We start from the raw sequence: 21,096 nt of genomic DNA, 5'->3' as shown, positions 1-21,096 counted from the left end.
TGTCCTATTCTTCAATTAAAAAACACAAACTCACCAACAAAAAAGTGGGTGCTTTTCTTGTTGCAGCTCAGTGAAAAAAAGTAACATTCTCTTCTTCCTGGAAAACCAGAATGACTACGTTGTTCCTGCATCAATAATTGCACCTGTAATTTGAATTTTTGTACTGAGGTTTCAGTAAATGTCATTATTTGAAAAATGTTTGTTATGGTGAACTTCTCATAACGCAGACTGAAATTTAGAAACCCACTGTTTTTCCTAGAAAATATTCTCTAAAGGAAATAAATAAAAAAGGTTCAAGCTTCATACGTGTGGCCTGCAGACTACAAGAACTTGAAGTAGTAATATGTGTCAAAGTATAAAGTTCTTAAGCTATTCATTTCAGATGAAATTGTAGAATAAAATGATGCCCCTTTTCCTGGCTGAGCCAGCCCTGCGCTGCAGCCTTTCAGACCAGAAGTATCTTGCTGTTTGCCAAACCTGACCAGATTTATCAATGTCCTTCCTTCAGTTGGAGGCTGAAACCCAGATGCTGTACCCAGATAAGGTCTGATGACCACTGAACAGAGGGGGCTGTCTCTGCCTTCTCCTGCCTCTTTGGTCTATGCCCCACTCACACTGCTCCTGTCACTGCTGTCCCCTGTTGCCTGTCCCCAGATAGTGTTGCCGCAGGGGTCTGCCGTCCCAGTGCAGGGCTTAGCCTTTGCCCTTGCTAAATTTCATGGGGTCCCTGTCAGCCTACTCCTCCCGCCTGCAATTCTGCAGTCCTCCCAGACTGCAATTCTGTCCTTGAGTGCACCCAGTGGTTGTGCCCCCTGTCAATTTGTTGTCTTCAGCAAACCTGATGATCACTTCCTCCCTGCCTGATAAGCATGTTGGATTCATTCCAGGATAGATCAAGTAGCAGCCCACTTGTTACCCACCCCCATGTAGGGCACAACCCATTAACCACATCTCTTAGAATCCGAACATCTAAACATTTTTTCCCCCTTCTCTTTATCCTTCCATTCGGGCTGCAATGTATCACAGTTTGTACACAAGAATATTGTGGAAGACAGTGTAGAAAACCTGAAGGAAGGCAGGTCATTAAGGTGTGAGCAACCCTTGGTAACTCCATGCAGACTCCTGCCAGAGACCTTCCCCTTCACGTGCCCACCAGCATGTGCTGTATCGTATGATTGAATACATCTCTCAAATTGTGTCATACAGATTGATAACAGTATGTAGGCAGGGGGGATAGAACAAGCACAGATTAAAAACTTTTCCTTGACCTTCCCCAACCATGTTACTTAGACTTCTATGTCCCCATAAAATGCAGGCTTCTAACTACATGTCCAGTCAAGGCCTCAGAGGATTCAACAGCTTCTTAGAGCACATACTTAATAGCAGATTTCATGAGTTAAAAAACCTCAGACACAATCTGTTATGCAGGTACAAAATCACAGGCTAACTTTCCTGAATTCAAAAGGATAAGTGATAGATGTAATAGACAGATTTTATGTGTATGTTTTTTTTTTTTTTAAATATATTTAAGGACTAAAGAAAGCAATAAGCAATGCTTTTGCTGCACTTGTATGAAGCTTCAAAAGGGACCTTAGAGCTGGCAGCACTGCTCCTGTATGGTTATGACATTCTCTGTAAAGCATCAGCCCTTTCGAGGGACCTTTCAACAATAAATACTTTCCACTGGAGGCAAAAAGCTGCTCACAATATTTAAGGTAATCCTCTCAAGTTGCTATCCAACTATTTGAGGTTTAAGCCTATGTACTAACACTACAGTAAAACATTTTCATTTCCAAATAATTTGAAGTTCAAATTCCAGAAATCATGTCTATGGAAGGTTGGGAAAAAGGACCTGAAAACCACCTAATTTTTCTAGAGAGGGCATGTCCACAGAAGAAAAATAAACAAATAGTAGAATGTAGAAGGTTTCTTTTAAGTCTTTGTATTTTAGTCATTTATCTTGAATTAATGCTCAGTGTTTTCTATGTTCAAGCAATTTATTATGCACAAAAGAGTAGCTTTTTTACTTTTGGTTTCTGTTATCTGTCGAGCTTGTGGAATGCATTTTTTTCCATAGAATAGGTCTGATATTGAGCATTTTCTATTACTTGGCAAAAGGTGTGTACAGCTCCTGACCAGGGCCATGGAAGGGAGAATTAAGACCAGTATCATTCAACAAGCAGTCTTTATTGTAGATTTTGAACGGCCCAACTGTATGATTTCACAGAGTCTCTCTGTCCTGCTCTTAAGACTTCTTCGTGGAGAAGGGGAAATCTGCAAAACCTTTTCAAGAGAGTGGAAAAAAAACAGGAAGCCAGGAATGTATTAAGTTGGCTTTTGCACTTCAGCAGAGCAGAACTCTTCAAGCATCTTCTTCTGGCAACACAAACCATTGGTGTGAGTCAGGTCAACGGTAAGAGAAGTGTGGTTCTTTGCAGACATACTGTGGCAGGTCTACAGCAAGCAGTGGCAGGCATTCACTTGCACCCAAGGCTACTGAGAGTACTTCCAGAGCTGTAAACTTCCCCCCTCCCCCGCCTTATCAGAGGTTTCCCACACAAATTCTTCCAGCTTAAGTACTTGTCTCTGACCATTTTCCCTAATCTATGGAGATTCAGCACTCACACAAAAATAGATAGATGTGTCTTCACTGTATTTCAGCAAAGATCTGATGGGAAAAAAAAAAGTTAAGTATTCTCATTAAAAATGTAGGCAAATAAAAGTTAGCTTGGGAAAAAGCACACACTGCAGCTACCTTGTAGAGGAATGGGGTGGAGAAAGGGAAGAAGTGAAGCACTGAGCAATTTCAATTCCCTGCATATGTATCTTCCTCTGCTTTTGCTGGTATTGTAGATATTTTACATTACATTGCTCAAAGGCAGATCAAATAGTAGGGAGGAAAGAATGTGGGAGCAGAGGGATGCTATTAAAAGAAATTTGAGTATTTGTAAGGGAGGGAAAAAAAAGCAAACACAGTTTTAAAGCTAGCTCTGCACTCACATTGGCTAGCAGACACAACAGAAATAAGTAGTAGCCAAAACCAGAGGGCTTCGAATTCAGCCGGGATAAAAAGAATTATGTTATAACCTCGAATACTTCAATAACCAACTGAAGCCATGTTTATGCATCTATTGGCAGCATGTTCTTCAAGAAACATACAAAGCCAAGTTACCCATGAAACTTCAAAGGGGTTATTAATGTCACATTGCTCTGGGAGCCTGTGAGATTGCAGCTGAGGAGCCCAGGCAAGGATGAGCTCCTAGAATCCATTTAGCAGCCATCAGCACAGCCACAGGCTGCTGCAGAGGCAGTGCTTTGTGCAGCTACACCACCTTCATTAGGTGCCAAAAAAAGTCACATGACAGCAATAAAACAGAGACAGAGACTTGCAGATGGCAGGAGAAAGAAATTGTTCAAAGATAGTAAGGCATTTGTCTATGCAAGTTGGATTTTTTTTTTTTTTTCCCCTCTCAACAGAAAGAATCCCTGACTACTCTCCAAGCCTGCTGTGGAAATAAACAACTTCATAACTGAGAAATGAAGAGGTGGGGCAGAAAAACATAAGTGAGATTAAAAGCCAAACATTGTCTATAACTAAGAGAAGGCCATTTTATATAAGCCCCTGCTACTGCTTGATATCTCCCACCCCTCCACAGCTAAGCTGGTACAGAAGCTGAAGAATGGTAAACAGAATTAGTTCATCAACTTCCAGACTTCAGTTTCAGCCTCCACTGAATGTTAATATCAGGAAGAAGTGCCTTTATTGATTATTCTGTCTGCCTTTTGGTATGGTACCAGTGACAGCAAGGAACTTTAGCAAGAAAAAGGAGCTGTACATCTTCTGTGAAAAGAATAAAAAGGCAAAGCCTCTTGCCTGCATTTAGCTACCATGAAAGTTCATAATTAACAAGCTGGCTGAGAATTCTGTTTTAGGCTTTGTCACATTTCAACACAAGTACTTCAGATTATCCCAAGTTAGACAGCTAAGAGAAAAAAAAATATAGTTGAACTAGTAACTAGTAACTAATAACCCTTACATATCAGGGTGAAATAAAGTATCATAGAAAATATTAGCAAAATAGAGTATTCTTAACCAGAAACTTAAAAGCTCTCCTTACACTCTGATCTTCACAACTCATTTTAGTTCACGTGCATTCCAGAGATAGCAAACATCTAGACACAGACAAGAGTTGCCAGAGATGCTGGCTGAAGCTCCAACTCCCCCAAGAGTAGTTCACTTGCTAAATCTGCAGAAGTTGGCAGCTATCCTCATCTGTCAAGAAATACACAGAAGAGCATTAAGAGAGCAGACCCCAGATGTAAATGCAATGAGAACAGACATTAGAACCAAGTCCAGGAACTGATCCAAGTCCTGTCTTGATTTTTATTGTTTCTATTTTAGTGTGAATGATAAAGAATGATTTAACAAGTCATCATGAAAGCATGACCAGAAGATTTTAGCTTCTTCCACCAAACCATGGTGGAAGGTTTGAGGCTATGACAGTGAGTAATTTCTTCATCCTGAGGGAGAAATTAACCATTTTATCAGACCTGCATTAAGATTAGCCACAGTGAAGTATAGCACCATAGCACCCCCAGTTACAGCTCATGGGGGGTGGCAATTCAAGGCCAAGATCCTCAAGCCCAAGATTTACGAAGCCAAGATCCAGGAAATAAATTTGGCATAAGTACACAATTGAGAAGAAGGTGTTCTGAGAAGGTGTTTTGTCTAGCCATTAGAGACTAAACAGTTTTACCACAAAAGCTTCTTATTTTTGACTCCAAACCTAATTGCAGAGCAAAATACTTGAACCACAAGACTTGCAAGGTAATTATTTGCAATCATTCTCTATTGCCTCAGTGAACTATACTTGTGCAGAGAATAAGAAACAGACTAGGTGCTACTAAATTGAGCATTCAAGCAGTATGGTACTAAACTGTTACCAGCAAAATAACTGCTACCGTCTCAGTCAGAACAGTTGTAGTTTAGTTTTCCTCTTCTGCTGTCAATGAAGAAAAAGGCTCCAGCACGGGACATGATCTGTATCTTAGAGCCACTAAGATGAATTGACCATCCAAGATGGGTTACTAACAAGGTTCTCTGACAGAACTTTTTTTTTTTTTTTAACTTCTGCTTGCATTGTACCTTGAGTGATTTAAATTTACAAGATAGCATGCTGAGAAGAGATTGGCATATCCATGTACTTCATCTGTTAAAGGCAGAGCATCAAAAGCAATGAAGCACAAAGGTTAGCCTTACTTACACATCTGGCTCAGTACCTTCCATCCCATACAAAAATCAGACAGTGCCTTTGCTCCCCTAGAGAAGAGGACAGTATTTCACAGTGATGCACATTACAGAGGACTTCTGGCATTACATATGCAGCAACAGGTGCTTTTTAGCCCTGGGACTCCAGGAGGAGGCTGCTGTGATGAACAACCAAGTCACAGTTCTATTCCTTTATGCAAGCGTAGCAGGTAATAAGACTCCACTTACACTGGGGTTGCCATCAAGAATAAAATGTGAAGTACGAGCTAGCAGTAGTGCTGAGTTGTTACAAGTACCTTACACTTACCTGGCCAGCAACGTTGACACCTGTCTTCACAATGTGTCATTGCTGTCAATACTACCAACATGCAAGTGTAGTTCAGGATTGACACTGACTAAAAATACTACCTCAGGAATCCGGCTATGAAGCAAGATGCATTCAGTCCAGAACTCTGCAGACTCTTAGTCTTGAGTACAAACCTCAGTTACCTGGCAGGTCAGCATTATCTTAACAGTCTGGGGTACTACTGAAATTAACTTAAGACAGTATTTTATGCTCTGGCTGGCAGCAGGGTAGCCCACTAAAACTTCCAACTTAGGAGATACTCATTTGACTTCAGGGAAGGAAGAATAATGGAGACTATAATACTTTAACTGCTTTATTTTCTTTTACTTTCCCCCCTCCTTTGCATTTAGGATTTACAGTGATTTCTCAAAGAGCATTCATACCTGTTGAGCTCTGTGAGAGACATACAGGATTGTTTCAGTCATACATACAAAATTACTTATGCTTACAAATTTTTGGCAATCATAGTAACCCGTTTTTTCCTATTGCCATTGCCCCCACTATTGAAAAAGACAGTGTACAATAATTTACATTTGAAGTATTTCAAAGTGCTTGATAGTGATTTTCTAGGAATAATATTTACAAGTGGCATATACACATATGTACAGCTGTTATAGCACAAGTTGTGGCTGGAATATGGCTTTCTATGGAAAGTGCTTTGTATTTGGCCAGTGGTGTTACTGACTGACCAATTCAAGGTTACTGATAAAACAGTAGCCACTAAAAGCTGAATTGTTGTGGACAGGTATTTACAGTTGGTTGTTAAGCTGTATCAAACAGCTATTTACATAAGTGTTCCATACATAGAGAAAGTATCTTCATTCTTCCAAGAATGGAGGAAGTCTTTCAGCCACAAACCTGTTTATCATCCCCATAAGTGTAAAACAAGTAAACTAAAAGTGATTGCTGATCCAGTGCTCAAACCATATCGTCATCTGTGCTTACAACAGATATCTGTAAAAAGATAATGACAAGTTAGCTACAGTTTTACCAATGAAGAATACAAAACAACGCTAGGATCTAGTTCTGCAGGTTAGTGATCATATTCAGTTCTGGTTTACTCCATCCCAGTTATAGGGCAGCAATTGCCTACTACAATTTTAATCCTGATTAAAGTGATGTGTTCTTAGCTGATTGAGCCTAGTAGTTTAGCTCTAGCCAGTAGCGGAGACCTCTCCCAAATTCTAGTCAGATGTAACCTGGCAAGTCTTTGCTGTGTCTACTCTGAGGACTAGCCTGGAGCTCAGGCACATCAACAAGCTTGCTTACCGCAGGGTAGGTGTGTCCTACTGAACCACTGTGTCTTCCAATATCAATAGTGAGGTCCTCTTCTGTAGTTTTCAGATAGACAGGATTATCAAAATTCATGCTTTTCATGTTCTTGTGCTGCCAGTTACGCCACATGAAGTAGCCAGCCACCACAGCCATCACCAGCAATACTTTAAGGAGAGAAACAGAAATACAGAGCAGTGTCAAGTCAAACACCTGAACAAGAGTGGCTTATCCCATCACAAGAGTCCCCAGTAGTCAGCACATGCTGTACTCACAAATGGGAAGAACAGCCCAAGCTCCTGATGTTCCTCTGGCTGCAGCTACTTCAGACACTGTACCACTGATGTTGAACCCTGTGTGAAGATTTGTAGAGTAGTGAGGTTGCTTACTGACAGATTTTGTCAGTTGGCTTACTAAGACACTAAGCCCAGAAGTTGGGCTAACATTAACATGTCTACAAGAAACTGCTAAGAGGTTTCGTCTTATCTTAGCAGAAAGCTTTTATTACTTGCCTACTTTGAGCACTCCTGGGATTTCACAGAACCCATAGGTTCCATAATGCTATGAGCTAACTCTGTTTATCACTCTTCAGCTGTTGTAGTTCTACTATATACATGAACTGTCCTGTATTCTCTACTTGCATGCAAATGAGAAACTTTCAAGTAAGCTAGTGGGTCAGTTTGCATTTCACCTCTCTAATGTTTAGCAGTCTGAGTTATTGGGACCAGTACCTCCAGGAACTAGTCCAACAGTTGGAGATTTTTCTGTTCTGCTGGTATCTTTAGCCTCAGTGTAAGCCACAGTTGTTCCAGTACCTGAAACTAATTATAGATCAAGAACCCAGTTAATCCTGAAGTTCTGCAATGGCTTAGTTATGACAGCCATGGCAGTGAATGTTTAGCAGATGGCAGAATGGTCATGCAGCTTGTTAGCTTTATCAGAAACACTGACAATAGTTATTTCACGATGTACATGTTCTGCTGAAGGTGTTGATCAAAAAATCCCAAGAACCAGGGTAGACAGTTATTTCAGGTATAAGCTCTACATATGTAAAATCATTAAAACCAAAAGCCACCCCAACCCCTCACTTCAGGTTCTCTGTGTAAGAATTAGTTCCACAGACTTGCTAATCAAGTACTTTATCTATAACAACACTTTAGAGAAGCTACTATCCTCAGACACCAGAGGATCACATCCTCATATTCACTGCTCTGACTGTGGCAGTCAGAGTCAACATGCAATACAGTGAGTGACACCTTGCAGCTCCTAGTTCCACTAGACTGGACAAACAAGCCTGCCAGATAGCCAGTGCTCAGGACAGTAGGAGCAGTATGTTTCTTTCAACATGGAAAGTGATGTACACATCCTTCCCTGGTCAGCAAGATTAGCCTACCAGCTTTTCAACATGGTTATTTATACATTGTGGAGCAGTGTTAGTTTATACCCCTTATTTTATAAGAAAGGGGCTAGGCATGTTTTGTGTGCATGCTTGCTGTCTGCAGAAGCCATTGGGTGATGGTGATGATGCAGAAGCCAAGCATGGACTTTGAACAGCACCTGCAGATTTGAAGAGCCAGCTTAAGGCATGCCAAAAGATCTCCAAGATGAATTACATCAGATTAACTCATGCAAAGCTGTCAGTTTGTACTGTCACGTTTGTTTCTTACAGATTCAGTACCCCTCCTTCTTCCCCACCAACCACCCTAGGAAAAAAAGTTTGTTACTATACCTGCACATCTCAGACCATCTTCCTGCAAGAAGTATCCAGCAGGACATGCACAGGTATACTTTGGAGAGTGTTCGTTTATCTGAGGAGCAGGCAGGCACAGGTAGCTACAGCCTCCATTTGCCATGTTCTCTTCACACCAATTTTTACCTGTTGGCACAAGTCAATTTTAAGCAATTGACAGGAGTGAGCCTTCATGCTCCAGAGGTACAACTTTTTTTTTTTTGCTCAGGAATCACTCTAAAATTGTTTGCCTCTGCAGGTTATGTTTGTGCCAGCTCTGCCCAAACAAAAATGAATTGCAACTAAGCCTTCTCTCAAACTGTGAGAGGTAGAAGCTCAAGTAGAGGTGCCTAGGTTGGAAGCAGACAGCAATACAGGGAAAGGATACCATTTACCAGCACCCATGCAGAGCAGCCTTTATAAAAAAAAATATAGAGTGACAGAACAAACTCATAGCTACCTGAAGGCTGAACAAGTTCGTGGTAAATGATGATGTCCTGTGCGTCATTGAGGTTGTTTACTAGGGTAACCAATTCAGATCCAGTAAATTTGTTGGCACCGTAGACTGCTTCATTCTCTCCATCAATCCAGTACACACGGTCCTAGAAGACAGTCATTATATCCCATTCACTGTGTTACTATTACCACCGTAACTGCTAGCCACACACTAGCAAGAAGAGGAGCTCTGACAAGTACTACAGCAAGTCATTCTTACCTCAAATATTGTTAGAGCAAGAGGATGAGGAAGGAACATATGAGACTTTAGTACAAGTCTACGATCCTGGCCATTCAGGTCTATACTTGACAACATATGTAGTTTAGAATCAAGCCAGTACAGTCTGCTTTTTACAAGATCTAGGAGGAAAAAAAAAAGACACATTCACTGTCTACACAGACAGGATATCCAAAGTCCCCTGCAAAGGCTGAAACAACTGCAAGTACAAGAATAGTTGCTGTTTTGCCAGTTTCTTAATGTATAGGTATACACATTAGACTGCTGTAGTGCTGTTTAAGTGACCTGTACCTTGACTAGAATACAGAACAGTACAAGGAAGGCTACTGTTTCAGCATCTGAAGGGTGCTGTGCCTGTTGCAGTGTCTCCAGGCATGTAGGAGCTTCCCAATCTCAAAAGCTGAAAATAGTTCCCTGAAGGATGACCTTGGCTTTTGTAGCAAACAGACTTCTAAAGCTCCAGAATACCTCTGGCACAGTGACAAGTTCAACATACCTAGAGCAATTCCATTAGGCCATTGGATTTCTGTTGTCACAAGCTGCTGTCTGTCAAATCCATTCATTCCTGCTTTTTCAATTTTTGCTGGCTCACCCCAGTCTGACCAGTACATAAAGCTGTGAAGCAGAATTTATGTTGTATAATACACTGCAGTATGTAGTATTACTCTTAATTATGACCATTTGCTAACAAGTAGTTAGACAAAGACTGCCTAAGTCAGTTATTAGAACAGAGTACCAGTAGGTCTGTTCTCTAAAGAACCAGAACAAAGACTTACCCAGAAAGAGGATCTACAGCAATAGAAGCTGGCTCTCTCAGCTCAGAGAGAAACAAAACTTTTCTTTTTCTGCCATCTAGACTAGCCACTGAAATGGTCTTTGCAGATGAGTCCGTCCAGTAGATGTTCTTATAAACCCAGTCAACAGCAATTCCTGCAGGGCTGTGTATGTTGTCCAGGATTCTGATGTGTGTTCCAACTTTATCACGGGTATCAATGGAAGCACTGGAAGACAAAAGTTACTTGCTTTCACCCCTTCCTCCAGACACTATTTGACACACCTCAAATACTGCATATAGCTCTTGGGCAGGCTATTTACAGAGATGTACTTGTAACTTTCCATAAAGTACCTTTGGTTCAGTTGTAGCAGCAGTTACAAAGTGCAATAAGCACACAACACAGTAGTTACATGCACTTGTCCTAAAGACTTGAGTGCAGATGATACATCAGGAATCTAATTCTCTACAAGAGCATCCTGAGCAAAATGCAGGATGATTAGGGAAGCATTCTAATTCTAGATTTAGGGGCTGAGTCCACTTACCTGAAGATCGCTTTTTGGCTAAAGTCAGCCCAATAAAGCTTTTGCTCAGCAATATCAGCATCTAGAGCTACAGTGTTTCTTAGCTGCTCTACTAGCTGAATGTACTCTTTCCTCTCAAGACCGATCTTCCTGATATCCCGGCGGTTGGTGAAAATTAGACATGGCTCTTTTCCTGTGAAAGAGTTAAAAGATTTATCTATATCTCTAGACATATAGCTTCAGACTGTTCTTTTACAAAAAGATTTAAATGTCACCATATTTAGTATTTTCCATTCCACACTTGCTAATAGATGTGGACAGATATCTTAACTGTACCCTACCTCATCCTTTTCTCCCTCCACAACTTCATGGGGAGGGTCTTTCTGCCCAGGGAGCAGATGGAAACAGTTTGTCAGGTAGGTATGGTAGCCTTAAATGCTGTGTCAGACCATGAGATGTTAAGGGTGTCCAGGTCTGTACAATTTATATTGGGATCAGCAGAACTATTGACATAACCACAGTGGCATAAAATACACGTCACCTGGTACCTCATCTTAAAATGGCTTTCAGGCTTAGGGATACAGAAATCTTATACTTACCCACAGCTTTGCACACTCCTGTAGCAAGATCCATCTGATAGCCACGGCTACATTCACATTTATAGCCACCTTTCAGGTTGATACAGATTTGACTACAGATACCAGGGTTTTGGCATTCATCAATATCTGTGAAGACAATAATTTCATTTGTTCTCATCCCCAATAACATTGGTAGGTTCCATATTACCCACAAGATACTTGCCTCCGCAGGTTCTCTTGTCTACAAGCTCAAACCCAGCTGGACAGTCACATTCATAGCCAATAATGAAATCTCTGCAGATGTGGGAGCATCCACCGTTGTTCACCAAACATTCATTTATGTCTAGAAGAGAAATGGCCAATTCTTAGACGGCATACATATGTAGTCTTGAAGTCTCAGTCATGGAGTGCTTTAGCAGATATCCTGAGAAAATGGATGGGTATCTGCCACATCTGCTAAACCACACAGGTGCTTCAAGTCATTTGCAAGACTATCTACTCAAGACAGTATTTGCTCAGCTATCAACATTTTGCTTGCATTACAAGTGGTCTAGAAGCCTCAGTCTTGGTCTGCTGCTACCATTTCAGAGTTTAGTGGCCTCAGGTACCTTCTGGTTATGGAAGAGTCATCCCTTGAATCAGTATGGCTAGGATAGAGATAGCCTATTAACTGGGTTGCTCGCTACTAAGGAAATGCAGATGGGCATTCCAGTCCAACATCTGACAGCTCAGAAGGTGTAGCCAGACATGTCTAGTGGTCAGCACTGTGTAATGAGCTTGTCCACTTACTGCATTCCTTCAGGGGCTCATCACTCCAGTCCTTGCAGTCTCTTTGCTGGTTACACACTTTATTGATATCTATGCATTCTCCACTTCTGCACTTGAATTTGCCAGGTCCAGAGCACTGAATAACTGATAATGAAGACAATGAGGAAAACTACTAGCTTCAGAAATTCCATGAAGTCTTTATTCTTGTTTAGGTCCAACTTACCATTGTTACAGTTTGCTTCATCAGTGCCATCCAGACAGTCTCTCACACCATTGCACTGCCTACTCCCATGGACACAGTTCCCATCTTCACATCTGAACTGGTCTGGCCTGCAGGTCCGAGAAGCTAAGGACATAACCATTACAGAGTTAGACTCCCAAACCCCGCTGGAGAACAAAGGCCAAGGAACACCTCCTAAAGAAGAGCAACCAAACTAACTTACGGCAGTTAATTTCATCACTTCCATCCTTGCAATCAGGATCTCCGTCACATCGCCACTTCTTGTGGATACATTCACCTGAGCCGCACTGCACCTCACTCGCAGAACACTTCACTGGAGGTGCAGGCTGGCGGCCACACTGCTCCAAAGATTCATCCGAGTGGTCAGAGCAGTCAGCATCATCATCACAGACCCAGCTGATAGGGATGCAGGTAGAACTCTTGCACTGGAACTCATGAACACCACAGGTAGGAGGTGCACACTCCAGCTCATCACTACCATCACTGCAGTCATCTTGACCATTGCAGACAAAGCTTTTGGAAATACATTGCCCACTACTGCATGTGAACTCTGCTGCACTACAAGTCACATTGCCTGGAGTAACAGGAGTGAAAAATATTAGCAGATTATCACAAAAGACAACTTTTGAATGAAGGTGTTTTGCTTTGCAGGCTCTTTGCTCCATCAGCAGTGATCTGACAGTAGGTCAACATCATGTTGATTGCTCTAGAAGAACCCAACTGACCACCTGCAGGACGCTTTTGATACATACAGATTATCTTCCTTGTTTTAAGTGCCTGAGTGAGAGGGAGTGCCTCAGTGAAAATAATCTTCTGAAGCAGACAGGCTGTTCTGCTTCAGAGTGCTAGCCTTTGGGAAAACAGGCTCAGACCCTGTGAACCAGAGACAGAAGGTAAGAGAATTGCTAACTCTGGAGTACAGTCTAAGGTTTAGGTAGCCAGATGGTCAGCATGCACTGTAGTTTGAAATTGAAGTGTTTTGTGCTGGTCCCCAGGACAGCAGTGGCCCATTTACCTGGGCCACTGGGGATAAACAGAACAAGATCTTGCACCAGTTAATCCTGTGGCATTAAGCACATCCACACAACTTATGCCAGTACAAATTATGCTGGTTTATTAGCAGTGTAGCTAGCAGCTCAGTATGCCTAGGCTGATAGTTTTATCAGCTTCATTAGAAATGAAGTCTGTGAATCTGTCAGATTAAAGCACTTGCTTGCTGAGTAAGGCAGCTACCCCACAGATGCAGAGCACACATCCAGAGATCTGAATCTCATTAGTCCATCCAGGCACAAGGTAGCTCTGGTAGAAGCCAACCCTGTGGCTTTGCTTACAGTAATTTTGTCTCGGGACACCTCAGGCAAGTCATATGTATCAAGTTCATTAGAATAAGCCAGAAACATTGCACTCTAATGCTGACTGCTGCAGTTTCACTTGTGCACTGGCCTGAAGTTGCCCCTCAACACTTGAAACCTAGCTTCCCTAGTCTGCATTTCCAGACAAGTGTGCAAAATACTGTAGGTCAGGGCTATGAAGCGCATCAGCTTCCCCCTTGGCCACAAGTCCCTGCTACACCTAAGAATGCTTACACTAACAATCCTAGCCAAAACCAGGACAAGGAGACAGATTATTAGTATAGGAGACGAATTATTAGTATAAGCAGCAACTAGAGTTACCTGTTGAGAAATACTGTGGAGAACAAGTTCTGATGGTTTGCTTGACATATAACTATGCCTATGGCTATTGCCAAAACTAGCCAGAGAGCAAGACAGACATTGAATAGTTTATACTACTGTACATCTTGACGTAACAGGGTTATGGAGTGTTAGAACTAGTCTGTTTTGTTAAACAGGCTGCAATACAAATACAGGTTTACAGAAATATTGGTATGAGAAATTTATCTTCCCAGGTATACTGTCCAGCTAGCTCCTTTCCAGACAACTCAATTTCAAATAGAGTTATGCAGCCACCATTTTGTCCCTTACCACAATTCTCTTCATCTTCTCCACTGTCACAGTCTTTTTCACCATCACATTTCCAGGACACTGGGATACACTGGGTTGACTGAGGACCACAGCTGATTTCATTTACCCGGCATGTTCTCATATCTATTGGAAAGAGTTCAAGTTCAATTTAAGAGTTCTGAAATTTAAGAGCTACTGATCTTGGGTTTTAGCAGTTGTCCTGAAAGTTGAGTCTGAAAGGCTTCAGCTCTGGACACAGCTGCAGTTAGATGCCAGTATCCATCTGAATTAATGGCTCTATCATGGAAGTAGTTACACTAGTTAGTAGTATTTGGTAAATCTGTTAGGAACTGGAAGCATCTTCTAAGAGTATCTTTGTAGTGGTAGCTTTGTGATTGCACACCAATTACACTGTAGAAGCTTGAGCTATAATACATAATAGCAGGTAGGAATAATACTAAAGTGCAGTTGAACTTGGGGCTGAAATACAGTGACTGCTCCTCAGTGTAGATCCCACTAATACAGAGAAATGAAGCTTTGCAGATCCCATAGATCTATATCCCTTTAACTACTACAGTTAGTACTCGCTAACTGCAAGACCTCATAGTCAGGGATCAGTCTTTTTGCTTCCCTCCTCCCAGCACAAAGTAATTCACTCAGTTTCTACACTAGCTTTGGTTATCTTGCAGTGTAGTTGTCTTGGAGGACAGTGATCACTCTGAACAAGACACAGCCTGCAGTGTTGTGCTTAGTGACAGTAAAGGTAAGAAATCTTACACTCGCCAACTGTTACCAAGTAGAAGTGCAGATTCCCCACACAATTCTGTAACCTTTTAATACATATGTCTTGACAAGACTCTGATGTGGCCAAAGCCAAGCTAGCAGTTACAAAGGTACATGTCCAAGACAGGTGAAATCTTTTTAGGATGAGAGCCAGGCTGCAAGCAGGCAAGAAGTCAAGATACTACAACCTGCAGGCTTGCCTGCACTGACATGCAAAGCTCACTTACGACACAGCTCAGCACTCTCGTCAGACCCATCTTCACAGTCCGGATCCCCATCACACTGCCATCTGTTTGGCACACACTGACCACTGTTGCACACAAAGTCAGATTCAGCACACGTCTTCTTCACTGCAAGAGACAGGACAGACACTGGTTTAAATACCAGAGGTTAGCTGTTCTGTTGCAGCTACAGATTTGCTGCCTTGCCCTAGTGAAGTGATACAACATCCTTAGTTTTTGGATGTCTGGTGTCTTCTTCCACAAGTCTAACACTTCCTAGAGAGCTACCCAGCACAGAAACATTTATCTTCCTGTAATCAGGCACTGAATGACTGCTAGTGCAAAGGGAGACTATGCAGCTAGAAGAGCTGCTACTTCAATCACATCTGAGTTAAAGGACTATTAATAATAATAATTATACTCATATTTTGAACTTCATGCTTATTACCACAGCATTGGATTTGCAGTGTCATTACATAAGTGTAGTATATGTAACCCAACAACAAGAGTTGGGGTCTGCTTGAGCAGACTGACAGTTCAGCTACACCAGTGCTGGATATGGATTCTGCTTTGCATTGTCTCTAAGTATTTAGAGTCATCCATCTTGGCCTCCATGTCTGCATAAAACACAAGTTGGCAGACAGAGCTAGAATTAGTGTTTATAGGAGATGCAACAGAATCACTTTCACACATAAAAGAGGACATTTAACCATGGAATAGCTAACAGCTGCATAATAATAGCAATCAGTTTCTACTATGTTTTCATGCAACAAACAAGAAGAGGCTTGCGTTCAGCTCTAGGCAATTACCACACCAGCAAACAATTTTTTTCATTAGTTTTTCTCTTATTTACCAGATCCAGGAAACTTTCAGAAACCTAAGAAAAACTCAACTGTATCAGCTTGATACAGGATATCTAGGTAGTCCCCTAGAATTTCTAGGGAATTTGTCCTCTATTGTGTATTCCAAATGCAAAAAGTGATGGACAGTGTAAGCATCTCTCCAGCTATCTACTTTCCACCATTAACCCCCTTCTGCCAACTAGGGAGTATAGCTACAGAGGGATTACTTCTTTTGGCTGAATACTCACCACAAGCACTCTCATCACTGCCATCTGAGCAGTCTTCATCACCATCACATTTCCATAGTAAAGGAATACAGCGTCCATTACTACACGGGAACTGGGATTCTTCACATTTTGCTCTAGCACCTTCAATGAAAAAAAGAATCTGAGTCTCAGTCCTGTTCAGCAGTATTTTCCTTCACTTTCACCCACTGCTGATCAAGGAGATATCCAGCTTAATGGACAGCATATCATCAGCACAAAACTATATCTGAGCTCTGAATCTTTTGGTTGTAGTTACCTTATTCAACCATGACAGCAGAACCAGAAGCTTTCCATCACAGTACAGGTGCCAAGATTAAGCAGTATGACAGTATACTCGTCAGACAGTAGTAAACCAGCCTCAGTGTTCCTATTACTGAGCTTTTCTTTTTAAGGTAGGGTCTAGTTTGCAAGGGAAAAGGATGCTTGTACACAGGTTCCTGCTGTCAACAACCTGACATTGCATTCTAAAAAATCCTTAGACTTTTGGCAAACAGTTTAAACTTGACTAATGTTGACCTGAATTCAGTATTCCCCTGCTCATACATTACAATCCTAAGATGTCTCTAAAGATAGCTGTTCGATTTATTTTTTTAATATACACCATTTTTTCATGATATAAGTTACTTCAGCAGTAGTAGTCCTGAAGCTTGGAAAGTTATAACAATGGACAAAGTTAGTTGCTACCATCTGGTTGTCCCCACAAATGAGGGCAGAGATATTCCTTAGTATACCCAAAAGGAAGTGTGATGACATATCTAGATCTTGCTCATTAAAGGTAGGTCAAGTGTAATATACTAAGAGAGCAAGATAAATTATCACTTCCTTCTGGAATCAAGTCTGTTATCTCCAGACTGGTAAGTCTTAGCTCTTAGTACACTCAAGTTAGGTACTACATTGTGCATGATGCTTAAAGTGCCTTTTTCCAGAATACCTTCAGTTCTGAAACTGTATGGCCCTGTCCCTCAAGGGAATGTTATTTATCTTGAAGTCCTGCTATAACCGCTGCTAAAAGCAGCAGCCTGCTGCTTCAGCAGCTACGGCAGAGCTGTTCTATATAATGCTTACAGGCATGTGTATGATTTTATGAATTAGTTTTGGCTGCACATGCCCATGGCATGATGCAGAACTCCTGCTACTTCTTGATTTATTGCATCATTTAATGGAGGTACTTTGTGTTGGCATTCCAAGGGTCTGGAAGGGCATCTAATTTTAGAGAAACATTACTTGTTATTTTATATCTTCTGTGTATGACATGCAAAATGCAACAGTTTCCAAGAGGAAGATATTCAGCCTTCTGAAACTGATGCATTTCACATTACCCCATACCTGAGAGCTAGTAATGTAATGGCAAACCCTGGACAGACTATAAGCAAGGAAAACAAGGACAGTTTTACCTGCTGAGTGTCTTATGTAAATTCGCACTTGAAATAAAGTATTTGAAACAGCAGGTTATTGAGCTGTGCTGATGTTTCAGCAGTCTTACTGGTCAAGTAAAACACTAACTCACTTGTCAGAGTCAAGCAGTAACAACTCGTTTCCTGTGAATTGTTTAAAAGTTGCCAAAGCAATTGAACATCAGCACATATGCTCTCTACTTCCATGCCTCCTCTACTTTTCAGAGGGAGTGTTATATCAGCAAGCACTTCCCAATAGAATGGCTTTGCAAAGCTACCACTACTTGGTCAGGAGTGGTCAAAAAAGCAGCTTGCCTAGCAGTGCCAGAAGGCAGGCCTCAGGCAGAATACATGGTACAGAAGCCACAAGTACCAGCTTGCTCTTAGCCTAGCATCACCCTGTTATCTAGTAACTTCTAGCAGAAATAGACTTCTGCTTGCAAAGCTTGATCACACATTATTGCAATTATTACTGTACAACTAACTAAAACATTAAATGACTGCTGCTAGTTTTGAGATATTCTCATCCAGGCTTTCAGAGTGGGAACAGACAACCTTTCCCAAAATAGCATGCTAGAGATATTAGACTAAGCCTGCCACTCAGGAGATCTCAAAATAACTCCCGCAGTCTACAGTTACTCTATTTCAAGCTAGAATAACTCAGAAAAGGCTTGCAAAGATTACACATTACATTCTGACTTACAAATGCATTTGGTCAAAGTGATGTTACAACAGGGAAGCTACAAACCAGGCTAAACGAAACAGGAACTTGGAATTACAATTATAACTTCACAATTGTGAGCCATTCCAAGAAGGTGTCATCTCTTCTGCAGTTGATACCAAATGAAGTGTCAAAGCAACTACTTCTATTAGCCCATGAACAAGTAAAGAACTGACAGCACCTAACACCCACCCAGGCGCATGAAGGTAAAGGTCATCATCTGTTGATGCTCCTGAAGACGGCTGTCAAACTCTAAAGGTTACATGGAGTGAGCTCCAGTTAAGGTGAAGGCTAGCTCCAGTCCGTAACTAACTATGGTCCCTCCTTACAGTAAGCACAGTTCTGCAATACCAGGTAAATGCTACCCATCTGATCCACTGCTTTTTGATACTGCCAGTTGCAGTCACTAGACATTTAATTTTTAGATCAGTATCAGTTCACTACTAATTCAAAAGCTTCTCTGCATGTGCTAGTCAAGCACCTTCACACCTTCTCTTCTTAGACGTAAGTCTTGGGCAAAAGATGTTGAGGACCTGTAGCTGCACAGCCTCTGATTGCTAACAAGAATTACTCCACTGTTCCCCAGGTTATCCACTCACTAGAAATTGGCTTATAAGCAATGATGTGTGCAGGGTGAAGAAGCAGTTACAATCACTACGTAAGTTAACCTGACAATTGCTTTACCTTCTTAACTCTGCAGTCACTGTTTGTCTCAGGCCCTTAAGCAAGTCATCAGATTACTTGTCTAGGCAGCCTCAGACATGTGACACTTGTGTGCTGTCATCTGACACCAAGTCCCAGAAAAGCTTGCAGTAGTGATTGGGAAACCCTCATACAGGAACTAATGAAGTAGACTGCCTCTAGACCCTGGCAATTACAACTATTAGTATAAGAGCTGGTGGGCCACTGTCTCACATTGAAGGATGAACTGGACCAACTTGGAAGACTAAAGCTGCCCCCATTTTATATTCGAGTACGATTTCTAACTACAGTGAACCAGCAGCTTCAGCATCAGCCAGTTTCAGCCTTCATTTTACAGCTGTTTAAACAAGGGGGTCCATATCTGTTGTAGACTAGGCAAGGAGCAGTCTACATGATTAGAAACTGAAGGGTGATTTCTCCTTTTCCTTCTTCAGTGAGGACCCGATGCAATCTTCTCCTTGCTGGATTCTACCCTGCAAGCCCAGTGTAGGAACACAGCGCACTGTCGGGACTACAGGGTAGAATTGAGCATACTTAATTCTATATTCAATACTACAGGGTAGAATTAAGCCAATACAACCAAGATAAAGCACTTAAGTATACTTTTGGGTGCTAGTCAGGAGATTAACAGCACACTGTTAATCCCAAACCCTCAACTCAAACAAGATACAACACAGGCACTAATTGCCCACCTCCCAGCTAGACCGGGAGTCTGGACCTCAGTTTCTGGAGGGAAAAAAGGAGCCGGCCAGTTGATTACTACCAAGAGGGAAATATTTTTAGTTGACCATGCATTTTGTTTAACGCACAAGTTACACCGCCTTCGGGACAACTGCGACTATGCTGGAGACGACCACGACTAAGGGCTACTAGGTTTGCAAGAAGGGCTTCGGCGCTGGCAAGACTCAACCTTGCCACCAGGTGGAGATCCTAAGGGATCGTACGGTGGTTGCAACTGGCCCTGAACTAAAGCCATGCCAATGCTGCTGGATGCCACAAAGCCAAAGTTGCTTGCAGAGTACTTTGACAACACCTCCAACACCGCCGGCTTTCCGGGGGGTCCTCTCCCTCCCCAGTCACCCTGACAGCTCCGGGCCGGCGTACCCTCCCTCACCCAGAGGCATCGCGCTGGAATCCCCCCCCCCACCCGCGGCAGCAAGCCCCCGGGGGGCTCCCCCGGGAGAGTTGCTCGGGGCGGGGCGGGCAGGGCCGGCCGCGGGATCGGGCCCACCCGCGCCATCCCCGCGCGGCCCCGGGGGAGCGGCGGCACCTCCCCCCCCCCGGCGGATGGGGGCGGCGGGGCAGACCCCAGCAGCTCCCCCCTCATCTCTATCGCCCCCTTCCCCCCGAATCCCCTCGAGCACAGCCCATGAGCAGAACAAAAAATAATAATAAAGAAGCGGGTGCAGGGGAAAGGGGCATCGCGGGGGCTGGGAGCAGCCCGGGGGTGCGCGCCCCAGCCCTCCCTCCCCCCCCCCCAAAAAAAAAAAAAAAAAAAAAACAAACAAACCCCAGGCCCCTCACTCACCGTCGGCAGCAGAGCACAGGCAGGCGAGGGCGAGCAGCAGGCAGAGCGCCCCGCAGCGCGGCAGCGCCCGCCGCCGCCCCGCACCGTCAGCGGAGCCACCGGGGCCGCCGCCGCCGCCGCCTCCTCCGGCACGGCCGCCACCGGGCGCCGCGGCGCTCCGCTCCTCGCGCTGCCGGCCCGACCGCATCGCCGCGCCGCGCCGGGGGGACAGGACGGGGGGAGAGGGCGGGAGGAGAGGCGGGGAGGGAGGCTGGGGGGTGGGTGGGCAGGCAGCAGCCGCCGCCGCGGTCGGAGAGGCGAGGAGGAGCGGAGGGAGCCCAAGACACGCACGGGGGGGAGGGTGTCCCCGCGGCGCTCTTATAGCAGCCGCCCGGCCGCCCTGCGCGGCCGCTGGTGACTCACGGCGCCGCGCCGGGCCCCGGTTGGCTCGCCAGCGCCGCCCGCCC

General features: G+C 43.3%; 1 protein-coding gene across 1 annotated transcript; it reads right to left on the bottom strand.

Moving 5' to 3' along the window:
• Positions 1-5,929: 5,929 nt before the first annotated feature.
• On the bottom strand, positions 5,930-20,837 carry VLDLR (very low density lipoprotein receptor). The gene is made up of 19 exons (XM_032205624.1): positions 20,735-20,837; positions 16,288-16,407; positions 15,204-15,326; positions 14,215-14,337; positions 12,435-12,806; positions 12,215-12,337; positions 12,013-12,135; positions 11,447-11,566; positions 11,245-11,370; positions 10,667-10,838; positions 10,126-10,350; positions 9,846-9,964; positions 9,332-9,471; positions 9,077-9,218; positions 8,617-8,763; positions 7,619-7,708; positions 7,163-7,240; positions 6,885-7,054; positions 5,930-6,569 (listed from the first exon to the last, which is right to left on the bottom strand). The coding sequence occupies exons 1-19, from the start codon at positions 20,835-20,837 to the stop codon at positions 6,534-6,536; spliced, it is 2,652 nt and encodes an 883-aa protein (XP_032061515.1). The 3' UTR covers positions 5,930-6,533.
• Positions 20,838-21,096: the final 259 nt, after the last annotated feature.

Source organism: Aythya fuligula, chromosome Z, assembly GCF_009819795.1.
Source record: "Aythya fuligula isolate bAytFul2 chromosome Z, bAytFul2.pri, whole genome shotgun sequence".
NCBI classification, from domain to species: Eukaryota; Metazoa; Chordata; class Aves; order Anseriformes; family Anatidae; genus Aythya; species Aythya fuligula.
The sequence above is the reverse complement of the archived record's forward strand: the minus strand, read 5'-3'. Positions and strand labels throughout refer to the sequence as shown.

Coding starts and splice junctions, on each gene's coding strand:
- VLDLR (XM_032205624.1), bottom strand. CDS start 20,837: ATGCGGTCGGGCCGGCAGCGCGAGGAGCGGAGCGCCGCGGCGCCCGGT. Junction 10,839..11,244: donor AGGAGTGTGCAAAGCTGTGG/GTAAGTATAAGA, acceptor ACTCTTTCACAG/GAAAAGAGCCATGTCTAATT. Junction 7,709..8,616: donor AGATGGTCTGAGATGTGCAG/GTATAGTAACAA, acceptor ATCTATAATTAG/TTTCAGGTACTGGAACAACT.